Below are 23,442 nucleotides of genomic sequence, written 5' to 3'. Positions count from 1 at the left end.
GCGGGGGGGGGGGGTAAAGGACACCGGAGTGTAGGAGGGATATGTGAAGATGTGTGGCCCCTTCCCTCGGTGTGTATATACCGATACTTAGTAATCTGCAGCGCTCTCGGCATCTGTGTTAAAGGGACAGATGACAGCAGAGGGGTCACGGGGATGGGTGACAGCGATACCAGAGAGGGGGGAGGGGGACAGTGTACACCAGAGGGGATGGGCAGGGGACAGGGATATCAAAGGGGGGGGGGGGGGCAGCAGACACCAGAGGGGACAAGAGGAAGGATCGTGGCAGTCACAAAATTTAGTATGCGGACTATAAGACGCACCAACTTCCCCCCCCCACCTTTGGGGGAGAAAAAGTGCGTCTTATAGTCCGAAAAATACGGTAGTTATCTACGATTACATGTTTTTTTTCCTGGTATAGTATGGCTGATCCTGCTGCTTTAAAAGGAAACCTGAGACGAAGGGACTGAAATAATTGACACTCACTTAGGGTTTCCTCCAGCCCCCTTGAGGCTGTGGAATCCCTCACCATATCCCTGGGCCACATGGATCATCCACTAGCCACCCTGGTAACTTGGCTAAGTAACTCTCTGTGGCCCAGCCGCTTTCCTATAGCCGAGAGCGCTATGTGCCTGTGCAATAGTACTAAGTGTTCCCGGCCATGGGGGAGCACAGCTGGGCCATGTATGCACAATGGAGAGCGACTGAGCCATACTGTAGTGGACATAAAATTATTGAATAGAATTGCCTATTTTTACACTACTCATTTACAGATTATTCAGTCAGTGTTTGCCATTGGAAAATCTTTCATCTCCCTGACTGACATTCTGAAATGTATCACTGGTAGGGACAGCTTTAGTTCTGCCAGGTGATCTGAACAGAAAAGTGTTTTGCTTTCTATTTAGTTTTGAGGACAATAGCCTGAATTCAATTTGCTGTTTGACTGCTTCATTTGCAGCACTAGTTTTTTTAACACTTGAAGTGCAGGAAAATAGAAAAGGACCTCAAGCAATTTCTTGGTAGGATTAGTACTATGCTGTATGTACCTATGTTAATCTTATCGTGTCACACATCAGTTCAGGAATGATTCAGGCTAGGTATGTGATGTATACCCAACATAAGGTACAAGGAATTTTTCCCTGATCAAAAAAAAAATAAAAAAAAAAAAATCAGTAAGTATAGGTCATGTTGCCACGTTGCACAGCTAGCTATCAGATTTGTGTGTTCTCAACATACTTAATGTGATAAAGATTGAAAATGTTCGATTGATGTTTTCTTAATAAAGCAACTAAAAACTCCTTATTCTTTTTGAAGGTTATTTTGAATTGCAAGTCTATTTTATAAAAGACATTGCAGTAAATACGTACAGTAGCTTTCAAGAGGAACTTAAACCAAGGATTGAACTTCATCTCAATCAGTAGCCAACACCCCCATTCCCACAAGAAATCTTTGCCTTTTCTCAAATAGATCTCTGTGCATAGAACACTCAGTAAACAATCTGGCTGTAGAAACAATGCTGCTAAGGTTTGATGATGCTTTACTTTTGCCCTGTCTAGACCATTGGAGACAACATGCCAGGCTTGTAACCCTGGCAGTAGCTGCCGATGACATCATTGTCTACATATAAGATGTATTCAGAATTATAAAATATGATCAATGGTCTTGATCACTAATTTTAAGTACAGAGCTGTAAATAAACTTTCACACTCAACTCACCACCCCGGAGGTGACCAGGTGACACAAAACCACGCCCACAATGTGCAATGGCTTCCGCTTCTCACAGGCCGCAAAGAAAATGATACCCCAGAAGGTGTGTAGGAATACAATTGCCATGGTTAGGAATGCTAAAAGAGCAAAAACAGACATCAAAATTTCACATAAATCCCTAAAGAGTAGAAAGAAGGGACATTTCTTGCAGCGTCCTCCTGTGTGCTACTACAGGGAGAACACATCACAGAACCAGTTATGTTTTTATTTTAAATTCAGAAATATGTTTTATTATGCAATATAACATAATGCACAATTAACTGTAAACATGGTGACGCAAAATGAATAAATAACCTAGTTCCGTCACAGCAGTAGAACATAATGCAACAGAAGTTTTACATGTAAATTACATGGCATTATTCTAGTACTGGAGAGGTCAAGCCATTTGTGAGTACATGGCATAATCCATAACGTGTCAATGGCTGGTCCCAAACCAGTTAAACAGTAACCATATACCCAACTGATTAGAGTACACCATCATTGATGTGCTTAAAGGGACACTATGGCGAATTTTTTTTAAATTTTAAATATGCGCAAGCATATACAAATAAATACGTTTTTTCCAGAGCAAAATTAGCCATACATTACTTTTCTCTTATGTTGTCACTTACAGTAGGTAGTAGAAATCTGACAGAAGCAACAGGTTTTGGACTAGTCTATCTCTTCATGGGGGATACTGAGGGATTTATTTATTTTCAAAAGCACGTAGTGAATGGCAGTTACTCTGTCCAACTGCCAAAAAACTGTGTAGCGAGCAGGGAAGCTGGCCAGCATCATTGTTTAAATCCTTTTTAGGGAATATCTTTATAAAGAATAAGAGCCTTGCTCAGAGTCCCCTATGAAGAGATGGACTAGTCCAAAGCCTGTCGCTTCTGTCAGATTTCTACCTACTGTAAAGTGACAGCAACATAGGAGAAATGTAATTTATGGCTCATACCCCGAAAAAAAAAACGTACGGTACTTATTTGTCTATGTTTGCTCAAATTTTAAATTTTACAATTTTTCGCCATAGTGCCCCTTTAAACTGCCCAGACAGCAACCACTACTCCTGTTTTCAGATCATCAATAGATCACTATGATTCTGGGCATCAGTAATGCAGGTTACTAGAGCTTGTCCCTATATCTGGAAGCACAAAATTTTTCTTTTTTAACCACTTGAGGACCGTGGGGTTAAACCTCGCTAGTGACCTGGACCTTTCTTTTACCAAAATGGCCACCTCAGCTTTAAGGCCTAGCTGCAGGGCCGCACAACTCAGCACACAAGTGATCCCCCCCCCCCATTCTACCCACCAACAAAGCTTCTTCGTTGGTGGGGTCTGATCTCCTCCCCAGTGTTTACTTTTTTAAATAAATATTTGTTCTTTATTTTTAATTATCTGCTTATTTTTTTAATTTTTTTTATTTGTACTCTTCCCTCTCCCTCCCCCTCCCACCAGCCAATCAGCATGATCGGCTGTCGTAGGCTGAAGCTTATGACAGCCGATCACTGTCAGGTCTCACGGCTGTCCCCAGTACAGCGCTGCCTTAGATCGCAGCGCTGTACATGTATATTAGATGGCTGAAAGTGAAGCTTCCAAGCAGGGATGCACGCGTAGCAGCATGTGCGATCTCCTGCTAGCCCCATAGGCGGCCGTTCACACCAATCGGCGTGGAGCAATCTTGGGGCTGCCGCTGCATCCACGACAATTAGCGTAGAGCTGTCGGCAAGTAGTTAAGGTAGTCTTTTAAACGGGTGTCTGCAAGTGTCCATACCATTTAGACTAGGGGTCCCCAAACATTTTGGGTCAAGGGCCGGGTCAACATACTTCAGACTGCTGGGGGGGCCGGGGTATACATAAAATGATGTAGAAGTCTTTGCGGACCAGACAGTAAAGCATACCCTGGTGACAACCTGCAGTCCAATTGGAGAACAGTGTCACCTGATGTGGAATTTGATTGGAAACCATCAAATTACTGCTTTCTGGCTTCCATGTGGATGGGTGGTGCCAGCACTGCTAACAGACTAACAATATTTAAAAGGTGTAGCTTACTGCATCTATAAATAATACATTTTATGTGTGGGGGGCTGGTAAAAAAAGCCTCAGGGGGCCACATTCAGCCCACGGGCCTTAGTTTGAGGACCACTGATTTAGACCATATGGCAATAAACTTGTTTGGTCATGTAAGATTTACCTATATGGAAGCACTTTATTTATGGCAATAACCCAAAGTAGGTGTTGTGGTTTCTATCCAACGTCTGGATAAAATCTCATTGGTATCTGAAGGACCTGGGGTGGTTTAGGCACATTTAACCACCTGTAACCTGTACCCTTGAGCAACTGGGCATGTGGAGTAATCGCATCTACCAGGAATCGAACAGGATAATGGGTAAGTGTATAGCTACAGTCTGCCTTTTCAAAGATTAAAAAAAAAAGTAAAATAGTGTTTTAAAGAGACACTGAAGCGAAAAAAAAAATATATGATATAATGATTTATAAGTGTAGTAGAGCAGTGTTTCTCAACATTTTATTGGTATGTACCCCTTCTAAAACCCTATACTCACCAAGTACCCCCTAGCATATTAATCATTATCACAAGTACCCCTCGCGTCATCACGGCGGCCGGCGTGAAAGTACTGCGCATGCGTGATTAAAGCGCGCATCCGCAGTACTTTCACGCCGGCCGCCGTGATGACGCAAGGCGGCCGGCGTGTGACGTAATCCGCGTCATATACGGAAGAAGCAGCCCGACCCTCGGGAGAGTGTCGCCCGGGCTGCGGCCTGTCAGCCATTCCGGAGCGGGGAGAAGGAGAGGAGCCAGGACGCCGGCGTGGGACCTCCCGACCAGCACTGGGCTGGAGAAAGCCCCTGGTGAGTTCAACTTTTATTTTTTAGATGAGCTCGGAGTCACTTTAATCGTAGTACATGATAATTGGTTCTAAACCATTTCTAAACCATTTCCAAGCAATTACTATTGCTTTTAATTAACTAAAATACTAATTTGGTGTTGTTTAAATAAGATTTATCATTTTAGAAAACTCTAAATTTGTATTCTCGGTTAATTATATCAAGCCCGAGTACTCCCTGGAACCATCAGAAGTACACCCTGGGGTACGCTTACCGCACGTTGAGAACCTAGGTAGTAGAGCTAAGAAATAAAACATTAGGAGCAGAGACATAAGTCTAATATTGTTTCCAGTACAGGAAGAGTTAAAGAGAATCCAAGGTGGGTTCTAAGAATTCTAACAGAACACAGAGGCTGGGTCTGCATATACTGCCCAGCCTCTGTTGCTATACCGATCCCCCCCTAAGCCCCCCCTGCGCTTTGCTATGTCCTCATAAATCACCCAGCCATGCTGTCGACGCACAGCGAGTCGCAGCCGGCTGTTTACTTCTGTAAGTGTCAGGGCCCGTTTCCACTAGTGCGGTGCGGAATCGCCGCATATCACCGCTGACAAAATCGCATGCGGATGCGATTCCGCATGCGTTTTTTGCCGCGATTTCGCATAGGCAGGGTATATGCGATTTTAACCATGTCACTGCCTGTGTCAATTTACATTACTTTCAATGCGAAATCGCGGGGAAAAACGCATGCAAAAAACGCATGCGATTTCCCTATTAAATACATTGCCTGCGATTCGCCTGCATTCCACATGCAGGCGAATTCTGCAGGGTCTACCGTGCAGAAAAATCCTGCAAATGAAAACTGACAAGTGGAAACAGTCCCATCCACTTGTATTGCTTATGCGAATCCGCATGCGTTGTCTGCATGCGAATTCGCGCTAGTGGAAACGGGCCCTCAGTCCTGCCGCTCCCCCGCCTCCTCCACAGCTCCTATGGAGGAGGCGGGGGAGCGGCGAGACCCCAGTGTGTCCTTCTTGATTTTGCAGCCCAAGCTATGCCACCCTTCCCATGGACTAACTCAGACTTAGGTCTCCATTAAATTGCACGATCTTATACCCTGTCTGCATGTATAACATTGTGCTATGTTCTATAACTGTGTGCTACCTCTCTGTCCCCCCTGAAGTTCCCACAAGATTGATGAATTACCTAAACACTTTGGGGATGATATTTTAAACACTGGTGGAGAGAAAATGGAACAACAGTGGAGTAGTTTCTTAAAGAGTAACTGTCAGGCTGCAAAAGCTAATTTAAACCTCTATTCTCCTGTGTTAAACAGTATAGAAGGAAGCCAAAAAGGCAATACTGCAGTTAAAAATCTCTCTTACTTTAGATGTTTGCTGACAGCAAGGCTCCGTATTCCCAGGCTCCTAAGGAGGACGCAAGCCGAATAACAGATACTGCAAAGCATTCTGGGGCCCTCCCCTGGCTGCTAGTGAGGCTCAAGTTTCAACAGCATGTAACAGTCTAGCTCACAGCACTAATAAATCTCGGGCAGAGTAAACTGCAGGAGTCCGCTATTGTTCCTAGCCACATGGCTAATTAATATTCACTGCACAGTAGTGTTATTCATTACCAGCGTTTGTGAGAGTGGAATCATCAGGAAGCAGGCAGGACATGACGACACATTTGGCTTCATAGGAGACAAACATGGAACCTGCCATGAGCTGTCAGGAGCATCATTCTCTGCAAATACTATATAAAAATTATGTGAAGTACAAACGTGGACAGTGAAATGCATATGTAAATGTAAGTACAGCCAATCTTTAGCTACTGATATATGTGTTTATTTTCTCTGAGACCTTATACCTAACAGCTCCTCTTTAAAGCAACCAATTCGCATTGGTTGTTAAATCAAACAAGGATTGTAACAGATCTTTGGGCAACTACACCATTATTGTTCCAGTTCTTTTTCTACCTGGCATAATCAGCCAGACCCTATGAATGCCTTTAAAGCGGAATATAACCCTGCATTTCAACTTTGCTTTAAAACATTATTTACAGTATATAATATGCAACCAGCATTTTTTTTTACTAGACCAGCATTGGAAGGGTTACACAGAGCTTTAAAGTTCCTGGAGAGAACTGCAGACGCATCCTAAGCTTACATAGATACATTTTGTTTACATAAATGTATCTAAGTGTTGAATGTGACTCACTCTCTCTGACTGAGAAGGAGCTGGAGGACAGCCAAAGAGTGTGTAACATTTCTCACTTGTTAATTGTATTTAGTTAAATGTATCTATCTGAACTTCTGCATATCTCTCCACGGAACTTTAAACCTCTGTGTTTAACCCTACCAATGCTGGTCTAGTAAAAAAAAAAAAAAAAATGCTGGTTGCATATAATATGCTGTAAATAATGTTTTAGAGCAAAGTTGAAATGCAGAGTTATATTCCGCTTTAAACACAATGACCATTTAGGAGACCTCTGCCAGTATGTCCCGTTTCTAAGGAAGTCCTACCTGAAGTTAGGAAGTAAAACTGTGAATCTCCATGAATTCCCACAGTCCCAGGGCCCACTGCATCTGCAAGGATGTTAATTACAGAAAACACTCCACTGATGATGCCAAATGAGAAGCCAGACACTACAAGAAACAAAGGAAGTTATTATGAGGAGAGAGCAGAAAGAAATGCTGGCTAACACCTTATTTTTGCAATAATCTGTAAGTGCACACAAAGGAGTGCTCCCCAAACCTCAACTCAAGCCCCAACAGGTAAGGTTTCCAGACCAGATTTCAATATTAGGTTTCCAGACCAGTTTTCAATATTTGCAATAATAATATTAATAATAATAATAATAATAATAATAATAATAATAGTTAACACTTAAGAATTAAAAGAGAACACCACTTCTATTTGTTTATTTAAAACTGCAAGGCTCTGGACACTTAAAGGGAACCTAAACTAATAAGGATTTTTCCTTTTAAAATAATACTAGTTGCCTGACTCTCTTGCTGATCCCATGTCTCTAATACTTTCAGCCACAGCCCATGAACAAGCATGCAGATCAGGTGCTCTGACTGAAGTCAGACTGGATTAGCTGCATGCTTGTTTTAGGTCTGCGATTCAGCCTCTACTGCTAAAGAGATCAGCCGGGACTGCCAGGCAACTGGTCTTGTTTAAAATGAAACATCCATATCCTTCTCAGATTAGGTTCCCTTTAAGGGCCAGAGCTTTTTTTTTTCCTTTTTCTCCTTTCACTTCCTGATCACTGTGACTGGCTCACAGTAATCAGGTGGTCAGGAGCCAATGAAATTGGCTGCTGACTGAGGTACGGAACTCAGCTGTCTAGACAGTTTTGTGATGGTGGGAAAACACAATCGTGTCCTGTGCTTGGGATCGGGTGGCGTTAAAACTACACTGCATCAGCCTTAGGCAGCCACAAGTGCGGCGTAGTTTTGACTACATGTTCATGTTCGCATAAGTCAGATATGCACACGGTTTTCCTGCTATGATGTTTCACCTAAAGGGGCCCATACACCTAACGATTTTCCCGCCGATATACAGCAGATTCGATCACTGTGATCGAATCTGCTGTGAAATCGTTGCGCAAACGCTGACAGAACGATCGATTTCTGTCCGAAATCAATCATTCCCGTCGATCCGTCCAAGCGGAAGATTTTGCTCGATCGCCAGCGGGTCAGGAGTGCGTCGATAGCAGCATTCGAATGCAATAATAGTAGAGCGCCCTCTACTGTTTAAACTTCCCCCGGACAGGAAGTTCAGTGAAGCTGGAGCAGAGCGGGGGACCGGGGGACTCGCGCCGGCCGGAGCAGGTAATGTATGAGAGGAGGGGGGGCAGCTTCACAGATTGTGATCGGTTTCATGCTGAAATCGATTCACAATCTGTTTGCAGTAAAGGCAGCCATACGATCCCTCTCTGATCAGATTCGATCGGAGAGGGATCTATCTGTTGGTCGGTCTGATGGCAAATCGACCAGTGTATGGCTACCTTAACAGAGATGCATTGTATGATAAGTACTTGTTCCAGGTGACACTTATAAAACAGTAGTCGATTGGAGTTCAGGAAAAGTTTGAAGACCTTAAGACACACAGAGCACACTACCCACCATAGGCCATCTGCTGGATAGAGATTGGAGACCTTCCATCTTCACTGATAGTGGCCAGACCTTCATCTGCTTTCCTAGATTACAGAAGACAATGGTAATGTATACTAAGTGTAGCTTACCAAACTACATATTTTCTTAGGCAGAGATAATTACATTTCAAATGTTTGCAAAATCCAGCAATTTTTGTTCAGAGAAGACGAGTTCTACTTCAACAGAAAGCCAGAAACAAACAAAAAATATATATTTGGCCCGGAGAAGAAGACCAATAGGTCTGTAGATTTTCTCCAGGTTTAAGTCTTATCCAAATAAAGGATAATGGATAGTTTAGAAACATGTGAAAATGTATTTTCCCTATGAAAAGAGTTATTGCAAAGAGAAGGAATAATTATCTGAGAGCACTGAAAAATGAGCATATTTTGAAAAGGCGAGAAGGATCTTGATTACAGCCACACGCAGACACAGACACATACTCGCTTCTCTATCCTTCTCTGGCTGCTATACACAGGATCCTCCTGCAGGCTGGCTGTACTCTCACTGGAGTCAGCAGGAGGGGTGGGCGGGAAAGATGCATCCTGCCTGCGTGTGCTCCTACCCTCCCCATCTACTGCATGTGAAAACAACTACAGAGGTGATAAAGGAAATATCTGGGATATTTTTTTTTCTTTAAAAAGGCTCCTGGAAGTCTATGTGTCCCTTGATGCAGCTCCACTCCAAACCGGTCTCCCCTTCATAGCAGCCACCAACCCGGCCAGGTCAGCAGCCACTGAGCATGCGCGTGATCTCTACAAAATGCAACTGCACGCTTGCACACGTGCTGCTACAGAGGGGAGCCTGGGAGACCAGTTTGGAGCAGTGCTGCGGAGAGGGATGCATAGGCTTTCAGGGGCTGGAGGAAGCCTCAGGTAAGTAGATCTGATAATTTTTTTTAAGATTCCCAGATGTTTCCTTTAAGGACGAGAGTGATAAGATAACACTTTCACTGTGAAAAAGTATCACTGCACGTTAATTAGGCAAGCTTCTTTAGTGAATGAACACTTCAAATTTCGATAAATGTGTGGAGATAAGTTTTCACTTTCTTCATCACTAGCATGCCGCAAACACTCCTCTCCTCTAGAGTACATGCTCTGGTGTCATGGGGTACAGGCGATCGCAGTGACAGTTCAAAAAGACTCTGAACACAGGAGAAGGTGAGGATTCAGGCTGGAAGGACAGGTGAGCATGCTACACTCACCACGAGCCTGACACACACACACACACACACACACACACATTAGAATCCAATAGATTTCATGCTGGAACTCATCAGTAATCTGTCTGCAATGTGTGGGCAGGCAATAGATCAGATTTCATCAGAAAGGGATCTATCGGATAGTCGGTCTGCTGGCACTTTGCCAGGAGAAGGGCAACCTTTTTCATGGCACAAATGGACTTAGCAATTCATCTGATCACTTCATAACATTCTGGAATATATGCAAGTTGCCAGTAAAAAAACCGAAGCAGCAAACTTTGTAAAAACTAGTAATGAATTTGTGCCATTCTCAAAACTTCTGATTCAAACAAGGTTTGCACACCTGAAAGGAATTATCAGGCAAAAAAAAAAAAAAAAAAAAAAAAGAGGTTCAACGCGTTAAATTTTACGTGTTGAACCACTAACGCGTAAAAATGTATGTGTTAATGTTCCTGCACCAGCGGGAATGCGTAAAAATGTACGCAATGCGGCCTGCCGACCTAGAGGTCGGCAAAAACTGAACGAGCTGACGGAGGGGGACCAGAGCAGCAGTGAGTGACTACGAGGGCACAGGATGGCTGCATGGGGCTGGTAGAAGCCCCAGGTAAGTGAAACTTTTTTTTTTTGCCCGATAACTCCTTTAAAGAGACCCCGAGGCAGAACTTTTAAATCTTAATAGGACACAGAGGCATGTCCTGTGCACAATGATATGCCTCCGTGTCCTCCTATTGCTGCTGCTAGTCCCACATGGCTCTGCTGTCCCCCCTGAAAATATTGCCAAGCAGATTGTCGCTAGCCTTCTGTATACTTGAGGCTTGTCAATCATCCTCCTCCGCTCTGCCGCCTCCATTACAGGCTCCCCCCGCCGCTCCCCGAAGTATTTCCCGAGTTGCGGCTTGACTTCCGATTGAAGGAAGCTAGCAAAGGCGGGGGAGTGGCGGGGGGGAGCCTGTAATGGAGGCGGCAGAGTGGAGGAGGATGATTGACAAGCCTCAGGTATACAGAAGGCTAGCGACAAGCAGATTGTCGCTAGCCTGGCAATATTTTCAGGGGGGGGGGGGGTAGCAAAGCCATGGGGGACTAGCAGCAGCAATAGAAGGACACGGAGGCATATCATTGTGCACAGGACATGCCTCTGGGTCCTATTAAGATATAAAAATTCCGCCTTGGGTTCTCTTTAAAACAAAACAATAAAAAACAAAAACAAGTCAGCTCAGTCTGGAATCGGACTGAAATAGGCCCTACCAGTATATAATAGGACTGACTAGCACACCAGCAAAAAGTAGATGCATTGACTTGCATTGAAATCAATTGGTATAAACAAAATTAGACATGTGCAACAATAGATCTCATGATAGTGGAGAGATTTCTCATCCCATTTACAATAGCATACACAGCAATGACATCAGATCAGGATACAGATAAGGGTCACTACAGGCAAATTAAATGCACATGTAGGAGGTGACCATGAAAAGTTTTGCACAAAAAATAAAAATCTATAACCTAAAACCTTAGCCAGGTTCGGTAAGAGTTCCACATACTACCTTACAAGTAGACTCACGAAAGCATTTATTAAGCACTTCAGATCACGTTTCGCGACTCACGTCGCTTCTTCAGGTCAAGTAATGTGCCAGTTTAGGAAGTGTTCAAGTGTTGGTGGCCATGCGTTGTCTGAAGTGCTTAATAAATGGTGAATAACTTTTTAACTTGAGTCTCGCGAATCTACTTGTAAGGTAAGATCTGAAACCCTTGCCAAACCTAGCTAAGGTTTTAGGTTCTAGATTTTTATTTTTTGGGCAAAAATTTTTATGGGCACCTCCTACATGTGCATTTAAGTCTTCTACATCACCCTACCTCGTGGGGTGCTCATCACTGTAACTGTGTGTAGGGCAAACTTTTAGGAGCAGTGACCGATATCTGCTATTCAAGGCCAAGTGGGGACTGTACTTCCCCACAAGTGCATACGAGTGGCTGCTTTTGGAAGCAACCCATGCTTGTGAGTATATACTATGATATCATATCCTTGACCCTTCGTACTACATTACGCAATATTGGGCTCCCGGTGTTCGTGTGTCTTTTTGTTTCTACTAGTTGAGACTACAGGCAAATGAAAGTCACAGAAGCACAGTGCATACAGACACACCAAGTGAAACAATATAGCCAATACTGCAATTAGAAGCAGCGTGACCCCATGGAAGATATATACCCTGACAGCGCCGTTTCGGGGTAGCCCTTCGTCAGAGGGTATAATCAACTGTCTCCTCCTGATGCACAGCAGCCAGGCAAGTAGACCAGGAAGAACCCAAAGGAGAGTGTGGCATCTCAGGTAGTCTGGGAGTCCACCGGTTTCGTGGGGGTCACTCTACTTTCTCAAGACGAGACCCTGCCATTTCCTCCCCCATTTTCTTTACCAACACACACACACACACCTTTCTGAGCTAACATAGTGTTTTCCGAGCTTCCTCTCTGACCTTTCCAAAGAGCTCAAGAGAGTACATCAAAAATTCTAGTCACATGCTTCTATACACACACACACACACACACACACACACACACACACAATAATACTGAAGGAGTCACTTTCTGAAATCTGAATTGCTCATTTTGTCTATTCATGTAGCAGATAGTCCATTAGGGAGAGAAATAACTTTACTTAATTAAAACGTAATTGTAGCGATCACACCAGAGTGCATAGGACTCACTTGAGAAGTCTGTAGTAAGCATATCTGAAGACCTCTTGCAGTATTACAGAGATGGCCGCTCCAAATATAAGCAATCCATACTGGAGTTTGGAGTCCTCCTTATTACTGACCTGGACCGATATGAACCAGATCAGAGACGAGAAGAGGACAGACACCAACCAGAAGAATGATCTGTTGGAAGAGGATGGAGATGTTTTATATTAAGCAGAGTATATAACTCCATTCATCCACATTCTACAAACGGAAAGTCTTTGCTGTCATGTGAACCTTGTATCACTCTATACAATGTACTGAGCACTACACATATTAAGCATAGTGTATATGAACCAGAAGTCCCGAAGTGTCTACCCATCACCACTTTATATGATTCAAGATTCACAAAATGTACTCAACATTCTTTATAACTACAGCCATTGGGCTCAATTCTGGTAGCTATGTGAGGTAAATATTTTTTGTAGGTAAAATACCTCATGAGGTATTTTCCTCTTCTTTTATCAATTCTGAAAGATTTTTCTCCATTTCCGAACATGAGGTAAAACATGTGGTAAAACATGAGGTAAATGCATAGAGTGAGGTAAAACATGAGGGATTTCAGTGGTAAGCCTGCAGCAAATAAATAGTCTTTAATTGTCTTCCATAAGTTAGGACAGTCTTTGGAAGATTTTTTTTGTTTTTGTTTTTTGAGGAGGGAAGGTGTATCTGATTATGTAGCAACCTATGAAAAGTAAATTTATAGGCATCCATTATATGTAAAAAAAAATCCAGCTCATTTACCTTTAGAGGCTGGGGGAGGGTGTGTGTGTGTGTGTGTGTGTGTGTGTGTGTGTGTGTGTGTGTGTGTGTGTGTGTGTGTGTGAGCACTTTTAGAGGCGGGGGGGGGGGGGGCGCAGCAGATGAAGGATTGTACGGGGTTTGGAGCACTTTTTCTTTTTTAAAACAAAATGGAAGCTTGGGGGGGGGGGGGGGGGGGGTTCGTTGGTCAGATTACTTTTACTTACTTCAGCAAAATATGGGGGCCCTGAACACAGAACAAGCTGAAAAAGCTCCATGTTATGTGACAGATATCACAATTCTGTCACAACACTACATTTATCATGTGGTAGAGGTAGGTCTAATTATGTGAGGTAAAAGACATGCAAACACGCACCTTATTTCACTTCAGAATTCAAGTGTGAGGTATTTCACTACTAAACGCCACACATTTTTAGTAGAAAATTACCACATGAATTACCTCATGAAATTACATGAGGTAAAACTTTACCTAAACTACCAGAATTCAAAAGTTGATTTCCCTCATGAGGTAAACCCAATTCCATGAGGTAATTATTTACTAAACGCTACCAGAATTGAGCCCATTATATCTACTCATCAGTCTAGATCAGTGTGCCCCGCCCCCAACCCTCTCCTCAAGGCCCACCAACAGTGCACGTTTTGTGTAAATCCACAGAGGTAGTTGAACAGCTCTGCTGAGACACTCATTACCCCACCTGTGCATGTTTGCGGCTTTCTGCAAAACTTGTACTGTTAGTGGGCCTTGAGGATAGCTTTGGGGAACTGGGGTCTAGATGATCCAAGAGTCACTGCATATAATCATCATATAATCATCGTCAATGTATAAGATACGCAAAACAGTGTATAGACTCATCACCACTCCGTTTTACCCAAAAGGCATCACATATCACTACTCATCCAAGTGTCACCTACCACATAACTATCACCAGTCCATATAACCCCCAAGAGTCAACACAAATATTCATCAACAGTTTAAAAGACTATATAACCCAAGAGCTTTTATCCCACTCAGAAGCGGGGGACCAGGTCTTTCCAGCGATCTTCCTCCACAAGATGTACTGGCACATATGCTCCTCTGTCCACTAAACTTCAGTCCTGGATCAGATGCATTTCCACTCCTCGCAAATGCTACCTACCGCTATAGGCGGCTGCATTCATCTGTAGGAGTGTCTGCATAGAGGTGTCTTGTATGTGCAAGAGGAATCAAGTTTGTGCCTAGATTACTCCACGCAGCTCTGTATGCTTTACACTTGTAAGCCACAGGCTGCAGGAGCTCATGGAGCCAGGAGCTGGCTCAGTTTGTGTGAGGAGTAATGGCTGGGAGAAACTCCACTCTGCTCTGCGTGTCTCGCACAAGCAAGCAGCAGGCAGCTGAAACGAGGTTTGTGAGCTGACAAGCAGGTGCGTGTTTGCGGCTTTCTGCAAAACTTGTACTGTTAGTGGGCCTTAAGGATAGCTTTGGGGAACTGTGGTCTAGATGATCCGAGAGTCACTGCATATAATCATCATCAATGTATAAGATACATGAAACAGTGTATAGACTCATCACTACTCCGTTTTACCCAAAAGGCATCACATATCACTACTCATCCAAGTGTCACCTACCACATACAACTATCACCAGTCCATATAACCCCCAAGAGTCATGACAAATATTCATCAACATTTTAAAAGACTATATAACCCAAGAGGCACTGTAAATACTCAATACCAAAGAGACTCCATATATATTCATTACCGTCCTAGTTGACCCAAGGTTTGTTGTATATATTCATCAGCGGGCTATATGACCTAAAAGTTAACTTGTAGAATAACCACCACTCTATAGTACTGAATAGTCACCGTATATAATCATAAAAAAACATCACTTTAAAAGAGACACTAAAGCGAAAAAAAAAATGAAGATATCATGAATTGGTTGTGTAGTAGGGGCAATTACTAGAACCGGCCCACGTGACTAATTGGGGGAATCTAATGTCACATTGGGATTGTGATGTATAATGTAACTGATGTAAAATGTAACTGTTGATGTCTGCTAGCTTGTTTTTTCTATCTGTCTTGTTCTTCTTTTCTCGAGCCATCTGTACTGTACTGTGCCAAAACCAATTCCGGGCATGGATCCATGTCATGCTTGGCGAAATAAAGATTTCTGATTCTTCTGATTCTGACATTGGTAGCAAAAAATAAATAAATAAATATTCTCATATTTTAATTTTCAGTTATACAGCTTTTTTATAACATTGCATCATTCTCTAATATTTGCAGTTTACACATAACTCAGTATTCTAAATGTTTTTACAGAACAGGCAGTGAGCTTTTGACCTGTCCTGAACTGAAACACAATACAGCTGAGATAACCTAATCAGAAGTCAGAGCCCTCTGTGCATAGATAACAACTGAAGTTTCTTAAAGAGAACCCGAGGTGGGTTTGAAGAATATTATCTGCATACAGAGGCTGGATCTGCCTATACAGCCCAGCCTATGTTGCTATCCCAAACCCCCCTAAGGTTCCCCTGCACTCTGCAATCCCTCATAAATCACAGCCACGCTGCTGACAAACAGCTTGTCAGAGCTGGCTGTGTTTATCTCTATAGTGTCAGTCTGCTGCTCTCCCCGCCTCCTGCAGAACTCCAGTCACCGCCTGCATCCCTTCCCTCCCTGCTGATTGGAGGGAAGGGACGGGGGCAGGGACCGGAGCTATGCAGGAGGCGGGGGAGCAGCTGAGACTGACACTACAGATGTAAACACAGCCTCACAGCATGGCTGTGATTTATGAGGGATTGCATAGTGCAGGGGGACCTTAGTGGGGTTTGGGATAGCAACAGAGGCTGGGCTGTATAGGCAGATTCAGCCTCTGTATGCAGATAACATTCTTTAAACACACCTCGGGTTTTCTTTAACTCTTCCTGTACTGTAAACAAATATTATGCTGGGCATACACTGCCTCGATTATGCCGCTGGCTCGATCCCGGCGCATCCCCGCCGGCGCCTCTATCGATCCCTGCTCGTCCCCGTGGGTGCTCCTTCCGCTTGGTTCCCCGCCCACGAGGATCAAGCGGGGAATCTATCCGGCAGGTCATCGGACTTGTCAGATATTATCAATCATACTTTCACAAAATAAGCTGCGCTCAAATGCCCCAGCACACAGTCCTTGCAATATACAGTAAATCGGCAATGTAAGCAGAGCAATATCCTCCTCTGACACGGAGACCAGCAAACAATCCACTTCAGTGAGAGAACCACCACCACACCCCAAGCAGTGGCCACTCACCGTTAATATATGACCCTCTATTAGATGGGTCTCCGGCGCTAATGGGGTCATCTGGCCGCCCCCTGCCATATACCGATATCTCCTCCTCTGTCTCCAAGCTGCTGTTGCCAGTTCAAATCACCTCAAACAAGACAATTCAAAGCTCCCATAGCGTAAAATTGTTAGAAAAGTTTAATTATAAAAGAAATGCACACTTACAAACGTAGCCTTGGGTTTTCACATAGAGTTTTTATGGGCTCTACCCCAAATGTTGGCCACCGGGTCACCTGTGCGGTGTCAAAAGCCTCCCTCCGTGCGTCCACATCTGTCCCCACGCTAGTTGTTAGGACGCGTGCACTTTACTAGTTGCGTCGTTTTAAACGACTCATCAGAAGCACTTCTGATGAGTAGTTTAAAGGGGAACTGAAGTAAGAGGTATACGGAGGCTGCCATATTGATTTCCTTTTAATCAATACCAGTTGCCTGGCAGCCCTGCTGGTCTATTTCTCAGCAGTAGTATCTGAAAAACACCAGAACCAAGCATGCAGCTAGTCTTGTCAGATCTGACTTTAAAGTCTGAAACACCTGATCTGCTGCATGCTTGTTCAGGGGCTATGGCTAATAGTATTAGAGGCAGAGGATCAGCAGGGCTGCCAGGCAACTGGTATTGATTAAAAGGAAATAAATATTGGAGCGTCCGTATACCTCTTACTTCAGTTCCCCTTTAAACGACTCATCAGAAGCACTTCTGATGAGTAGTTTAAAGGGGAACTGAAGTAAGAGGTATACGGAGGCTGCCATATTGATTTCCTTTTAATCAATACCAGTTGCCTGGCAGCCCTGCTGGTCTATTTCTCAGCAGTAGTATCTGAAAAACACCAGAACCAAGCATGCAGCTAGTCTTGTCAGATCTGACTTTAAAGTCTGAAACACCTGATCTGCTGCATGCTTGTTCAGGGGCTATGGCTAATAGTATTAGAGGCAGAGGATCAGCAGGGCTGCCAGGCAACTGGTATTGATTAAAAGGAAATAAATATTGGAGCGTCCGTATACCTCTTACTTCAGTTCCCCTTTAAACGACTCATCAGAAGCGTTTCTGATGAGTCGTTTAAAAGGACGAAACTAGTAAAGCGCACGCGTCCTAAAACTAGCGTGGGGACAGATGTGGACGCACGGAGGGAGGCTATTAACACAGCACAGGTGACCCGGTGGCCAACGTTTGGGGTAGAGCCCATAAAAACTATGTGGAAACCCAAGGCTACGTTTGTAAGTGCGCATTTCTTTTATAATTAAACTTTTCTAACAATTTTACGCTATGGGAGCTTTGAATTGTCTTGTTTGAGGTGATTTGAACTGGCAACAGCGGATTGGAGACAGAGGAGGAGATCTCGGTATATGGCAGGGGGCGGCCAAATGACCCCATAAGCACTGGAGACCCATCTAATAGAGGGTCATATACAGTGGGTTGCAAAAGTATTCGGCCCCCTTGAAGTTTTCCACATTTTGTCATATTACTGCCACAAACATGAATCAATTTTATTGGAATTGCACATGAAAGACCAACACAAAGTGGTGTACATGTGAGAAGTGAGACGAAAATCATACAGGATTCCAAACATTTTTTACAAATAAATAACTGCAAAGTGGTGTGTGCATAATTATTCGGCCCCCTTTGATCTGAGTGCAGTCAGTTGCCTATAGACATTGCCTGATAAGTGCTAATGACTAAATAGAATACACCTGTGTGTTATCTAATGTCAGTTCAAATACAGCTGCTCTGTGAGGGCCTCAGAGGTTGTCTAAGAGAATCTTGGGAGCAACAACACCATGAAGTCCAAAGAACACACCAGACAGGTCAGGGATAAAGTTATTGAGAAATTTAAAGCAGGCTTAGGCTACAAAAAGATTTCCAAAGCCTTGATCATCCCACGGAGCACTGTTCAAGCGATCATTCAGAAATGAAAGGAGTATGGCACAACTGTAAACCTACCAAGACAAGGCCATCCACCTAAATTAGCAGGCCGAACAAGGAGAGCGCTGATCAGAAATGCAGTCAAGAGGCCCATGGTGACTCTGGACGAGCTGCAGAGATCTGCAGCTCAGGTGGGGGAATCTGTCTATAGGACAACTATTAGTCATGCACTGCACAAAGTTGGCCTTTATGGAAGAGTGGCAAGAAGAAAGCCATTGTTAACAGAAAGCATAAGAAGTCCCGTTTGCAGTTTGCCACAAGTCATGTGGGGGACACAGCAAACATGTGGAAGAAGGTGCTCTGGTCGGATGAGACCAAAATGGAACTTTTTGGCCAAAATGCAAAACGCTATGTGTGGCAGAAAACTAACACTGCACATCACTCTGAACACACCATCCCCACTGTCAAATATGGTGGTGGCAGCATCATGCTCGGGGGGTGCATCTCTTCAGCAGGGACAGGGAAGCTGGTCAGAGTTGATGGGAAGATAGATGGAGCCAAATACAGGGCAATCTTGGAAGAAAACCTCTTGGAGTCTGCAAAAGACTTGAGACTGGGGCGGCGGTTCACCTTCCAGCAGGACAATGACCCTAAACATAAATCCAGGGCAACAATGGAATGGTTCAAAACAAAACATATCTATGTGTTAGAATGGCCAAGTCAAAGTCCAGATCTAAATCCAATCGAGAATCTGTGGCAAGATCTGAAAACTGCTGTTCACAAACGCTGTCCATCTAATCTGACTGAGCTGGAGCGGTTTTGCAAAGCAGAATGGGCAAGGATTTCAGTGTCTAGATGTGCAAAGCTGGTAGAGACATACCCTAAAAGACTGGCAGCTGTAATTGCAGCAAAAGGTGGTTCTACAAAGTATTGACTCTATGGGCCGAATAATTACGCACACCCCACTTTGCAGTTATTTGTAAAAAATGTTTGGAATGATGTATGATTTTCGTTCCACTTCTCACGTGTACATCACTTTGTATTGGTCTTTCATGTGGAATTCCAATAAAATTGATTCATGTTTGTGGCAGTAATGTGACAAAATGTGGAAAACTTCAAGGGGGCCAAATACTTTTGCAACCCAATGTATTAACGGTGAGTGGCCACTGCTTGGGGTGTGGTGGTGGTTATCTCACTGAAGTGGATTGTTTGCTGGCCTCCGTGTCAGAAGAGGATATTGCTCTGCTTACATTGCCGATTTACTGCATATTGCAAGGACTGTGTGCTGGGACATTTGAGCGCAGCTTATTTTGTGAAATTTTTGGTACTACGTTTTGGAGCAGCACACCACCTAACAGTAATACACCTATAGTATATCAGCGCAGTTTTTTGGATATTTGATCAGTCTAATACTTACCAGGACTATGGCATTGGTACAAAAGTCATCCTACTTCGACTCTTAACTTTATGAAACCACCGACAGACTCCTCCACAGCCCTGGTTGTCCAGTAACGCCAATTATTGCACATTATTCCAATGGAAATAATCACACCATACAAAAACCAGTGTGAAAGCGCCACTGGAATAGCATTGCATTCCATTGTGATTATATTGTGCTGCAACAGATGCAGTGTGAAAGGATGCTTAATCACCTTTCTAGCCAGTCCAATCATCCTTCCTCCTACAGCGTCACTGCATCTCTAATGCTCCCCATTCAGCCATGTCTCTGTTAACATGGCATAAATCAGTACTGACCATAGGGCAGGAAACAGAGACATGGCATACTGGGATGGAGGAGGAATAGCAGCAGCACCCATTATCTGGGTGCACCACTACCTACATAATACAGCTTTCTGGGGGCAGCATTGACTATTTAATACCGTCTTGGGGGCACAGCAAGCTACCAAATATCACTATGTGAGGGAGGCAAACCTTTCAATACCACTATTGGGAGCACGGCAGGCTACCTAAAATCACATCTAGATATTACTCTCTGGGGCATGCATGGCTACCCCATACTGATAGATAGATAGAAAGATAGATAGATACTCAATACAGCTTTTTGGGAGGTACACATGGCAACGCTAGTCTAGTTTAGGGATCTATCAGCAGGAAACCTCATAGGGAACAGTTCTACAATCACAGCACCCTCTACAGCAGGAAGGGTTTTAATTGGCCAAATAGTGTGGGCATGGTTTACTACAACCTGACACCTGGCAGTTCAAGATGGTGCTTTCCACCCAATTACATTAGCAGAATTCCCCTGTGTCATGAGGTTTCCTGCAGGGTCCCCTAAACTAGACTAGCGCCCCCATGGCTACCCAATACTACTATTTGGAGGGCAAACAGCTATATAAGACTACTATTGGGGGCACACTTGGCTGTCTAATACTGCTGACTAGGGAGCATACATGGCTACCTAATACTGCTAACTAAAGTCCACTTTTAGAGCTCATTTCCACTGTAAACATATTTTCAGCGTTTCCCTGCTTGCAAGCTGCGCAGGAAATGCTGCCTATCTGTTCAGTGACTTCCTGCCCAGTTCACACTTCTTCGGTGCAAATCTGGACAACATGCTGCAGATTTTTTCTGCATGCAGCCAAGTCCTAAGTGTGCATGGCAATGCTTAGGGATTCAGGCTTTGGCTAAACAGCAAAACAGGAGCTGCAGCTGAATTAGAAATGGCTGCAACTCCCAGTGGAAATTATTCCCATCACCAAAGAAGCTGAAACTGATCAGATCAACTATGGCTTCAATTCATCAAAGGGTGTTCGATAACAAAACCCCAGTCCTTAAAATACCGCATTCGGTATTTTACACTTCACTGTGCTAATTCATCAATATTTTCCCATGTGCGGTAGAGGTTCGTTAAGTTACCGAACTACTAGGCTTCAATTCATCAAAGGCTGTTCGATAACAGCAGAGTGGTGCAGAGCAGCTTGGAATGTCTCTGTGTTGTTACAAGCTGATAACAATAGAAGGCATCCAGACATCCCTTTACATGTAAAGGTGTTATAGTTACTGTTACTTGTACTGCCTCTGCTGCTCTGAATCTGTCCATCAGTCTTTCTTAACATTTGATTTATTTGCCACAACGTAGATGAACTTCCTGGAGACATTACAAATGCCATGCTTGGTGATTTCACCACCAGCATCTTTGCATTATCAAACAGGGCCTGAAAGGGTTACACCACCGAAGGGAATCTGGGGATATATTTTGACCCGTTCTCTCTGCTCACTGCTTGGGGGGTCTGAAAGCTTGTGTGGAGAAGCCTGTGTGACCTATCAGCGGCACTTGCAGGAGAACAGGGGCTGTTTCTATTGGCTGCCTGCTACTGCTAATCATGAAAACATTCACACAGAAGGCTTTCGAAGCCTGTAACGACAGGGGAGAGCTTGAGATAAACACCGAATGTGTTATCGAATGTGGGAACCTTGATGAATTAACATTTGTTGAGCACATGTCGGTAATTTATCTCATTGCTGTGTCATTTCAGCTTCTCATTCGGTAACAGCTTTGATGAATTAACATTTTCTAAAGTGCTTCGTTAAGTCAGCTGTTTTCAGCATTACCGAATGCGGTAATGCTTGATGAATTGAAGCCAATATCCGAGACATTTCACTTGGTACCAAACTGATTAAAAGTTCCTTTATATTGTTAATGTACAGTATACTATACCGTATTGGCAGTGTCTCCAAAGCCAAGTGTGGACAAATACATTTTTAACTCAAGAGCCACTCTTTTATTCCAGATTTCTTTGTAATTTTCCCCTGTATAATCAAAACTCACCACGTGTCTTATTATGATCAGAAATCCCCAACGTTGTTTTTCACATGGCCTGTAAACACCAAGTGTCCTACTAAACACTAAGCATTCAGCCCCCCATATCAACTGAAACCACTAAATCTAGTCACTGGCCCTTACATGATCAGAAGTCACCACTAAATCGGCATCTCGTCACGGGGCCAGAAATACCGTATACACTCTGCATCTCATTGTGAAATCGGAAACCACTACATATACTACTTATACGACCAGGACCACCATATATATTCAACGTTCCCAAATATGTGACCGAAGGCAATATATAAGTAAACCTAGAGTCATAATACACTTCTACAAGAAGCAGGGAGTGCAGGACACAAAGGCATCACACTACATGGTCCGTGGAAAATGAGCAGCAGTCAGTACCCGGCCACCAGGATAATGACACGCAGGGGATCCCGAGCGATAGTCAAGATGAATAGTGACAGCGCCGGTCCGAAAGCCACAAAGGTGCAGCCGAAAAACACGGCTGCCCCCATCTTCCTGGAGAGTGGCCACTTCCGCTTTCCCGTACGGCAGCCGGGAGGGACAGAAAAGTGCGAGCTGCTGCTCACCTCCCCACTACGATTTCGTCACTGTAGCAAGGCCGAGGCTGGGACTGCGCTCCGCCCTTTCTGTTCGAACGTCTAGTTTTCGCATATCACGGCTTGGGTGGGAACGTTAGTCGCTTTCTCCTCCTGTTATTAGCTGGATGGGCATTCACATGCAATATTGTGAAGAGTGTGCGAATACCTATGCTACAGCTTTTGGAGCGTAATGACAAATCACGAGGACCACTGTAAAACTTTGATGGAATATTCTACCAGTTAGTGCTGGATCACACTTAATTGTTGCTGTCAGCAGTGCCATGGACAACTGAATAATAAAACTGTTCCATACCTTATGGGTCAGTTTATGCCTATGCGTTATAAGTTAGTATAGATGTAAACTGAAATTGATTCTCATCAGTTGTCCTTCCTTGCTTAAACCTTCTTAGTGGTAACCCAGAGTCAGGCTCGGGATGGAAATCTGCAACTT

General features: G+C 43.8%; 1 protein-coding gene across 3 annotated transcripts in view; it reads right to left on the bottom strand.

Annotated features, from left to right (window-relative positions):
• APH1A (aph-1 homolog A, gamma-secretase subunit) overlaps positions 1 to 22,956 on the bottom strand; it is a 75,462-nt gene extending 52,506 nt beyond the window's left edge. For 2 of the 3 annotated variants that reach the window (XM_068253522.1, XM_068253521.1), the window contains exons 1-5: positions 22,792 to 22,956; positions 12,646 to 12,816; positions 8,716 to 8,789; positions 7,108 to 7,230; positions 1,714 to 1,841 (exon numbers count right to left, since the gene is read on the bottom strand). In XM_068253522.1, coding sequence (XP_068109623.1) covers positions 1,714 to 1,841; positions 7,108 to 7,230; positions 8,716 to 8,789; positions 12,646 to 12,816; positions 22,792 to 22,904 — 609 coding nt within the window. In that variant the 5' untranslated portion in view covers positions 22,905 to 22,956. The remainder of the gene's footprint in view (positions 1 to 1,713; positions 1,842 to 7,107; positions 7,231 to 8,715; positions 8,790 to 12,645; positions 12,817 to 22,791) is intronic. The other variant, XM_068253523.1, reaches the window with a different exon arrangement.
• Positions 22,957 to 23,442: the final 486 nt, after the last annotated feature.

The sequence above is a fragment of the Hyperolius riggenbachi genome, chromosome 9, assembly GCF_040937935.1.
Source record: "Hyperolius riggenbachi isolate aHypRig1 chromosome 9, aHypRig1.pri, whole genome shotgun sequence".
Taxonomy (NCBI): Eukaryota; Metazoa; Chordata; class Amphibia; order Anura; family Hyperoliidae; genus Hyperolius; species Hyperolius riggenbachi.
This window is presented reverse-complemented; position numbering and strand designations above follow the sequence as displayed.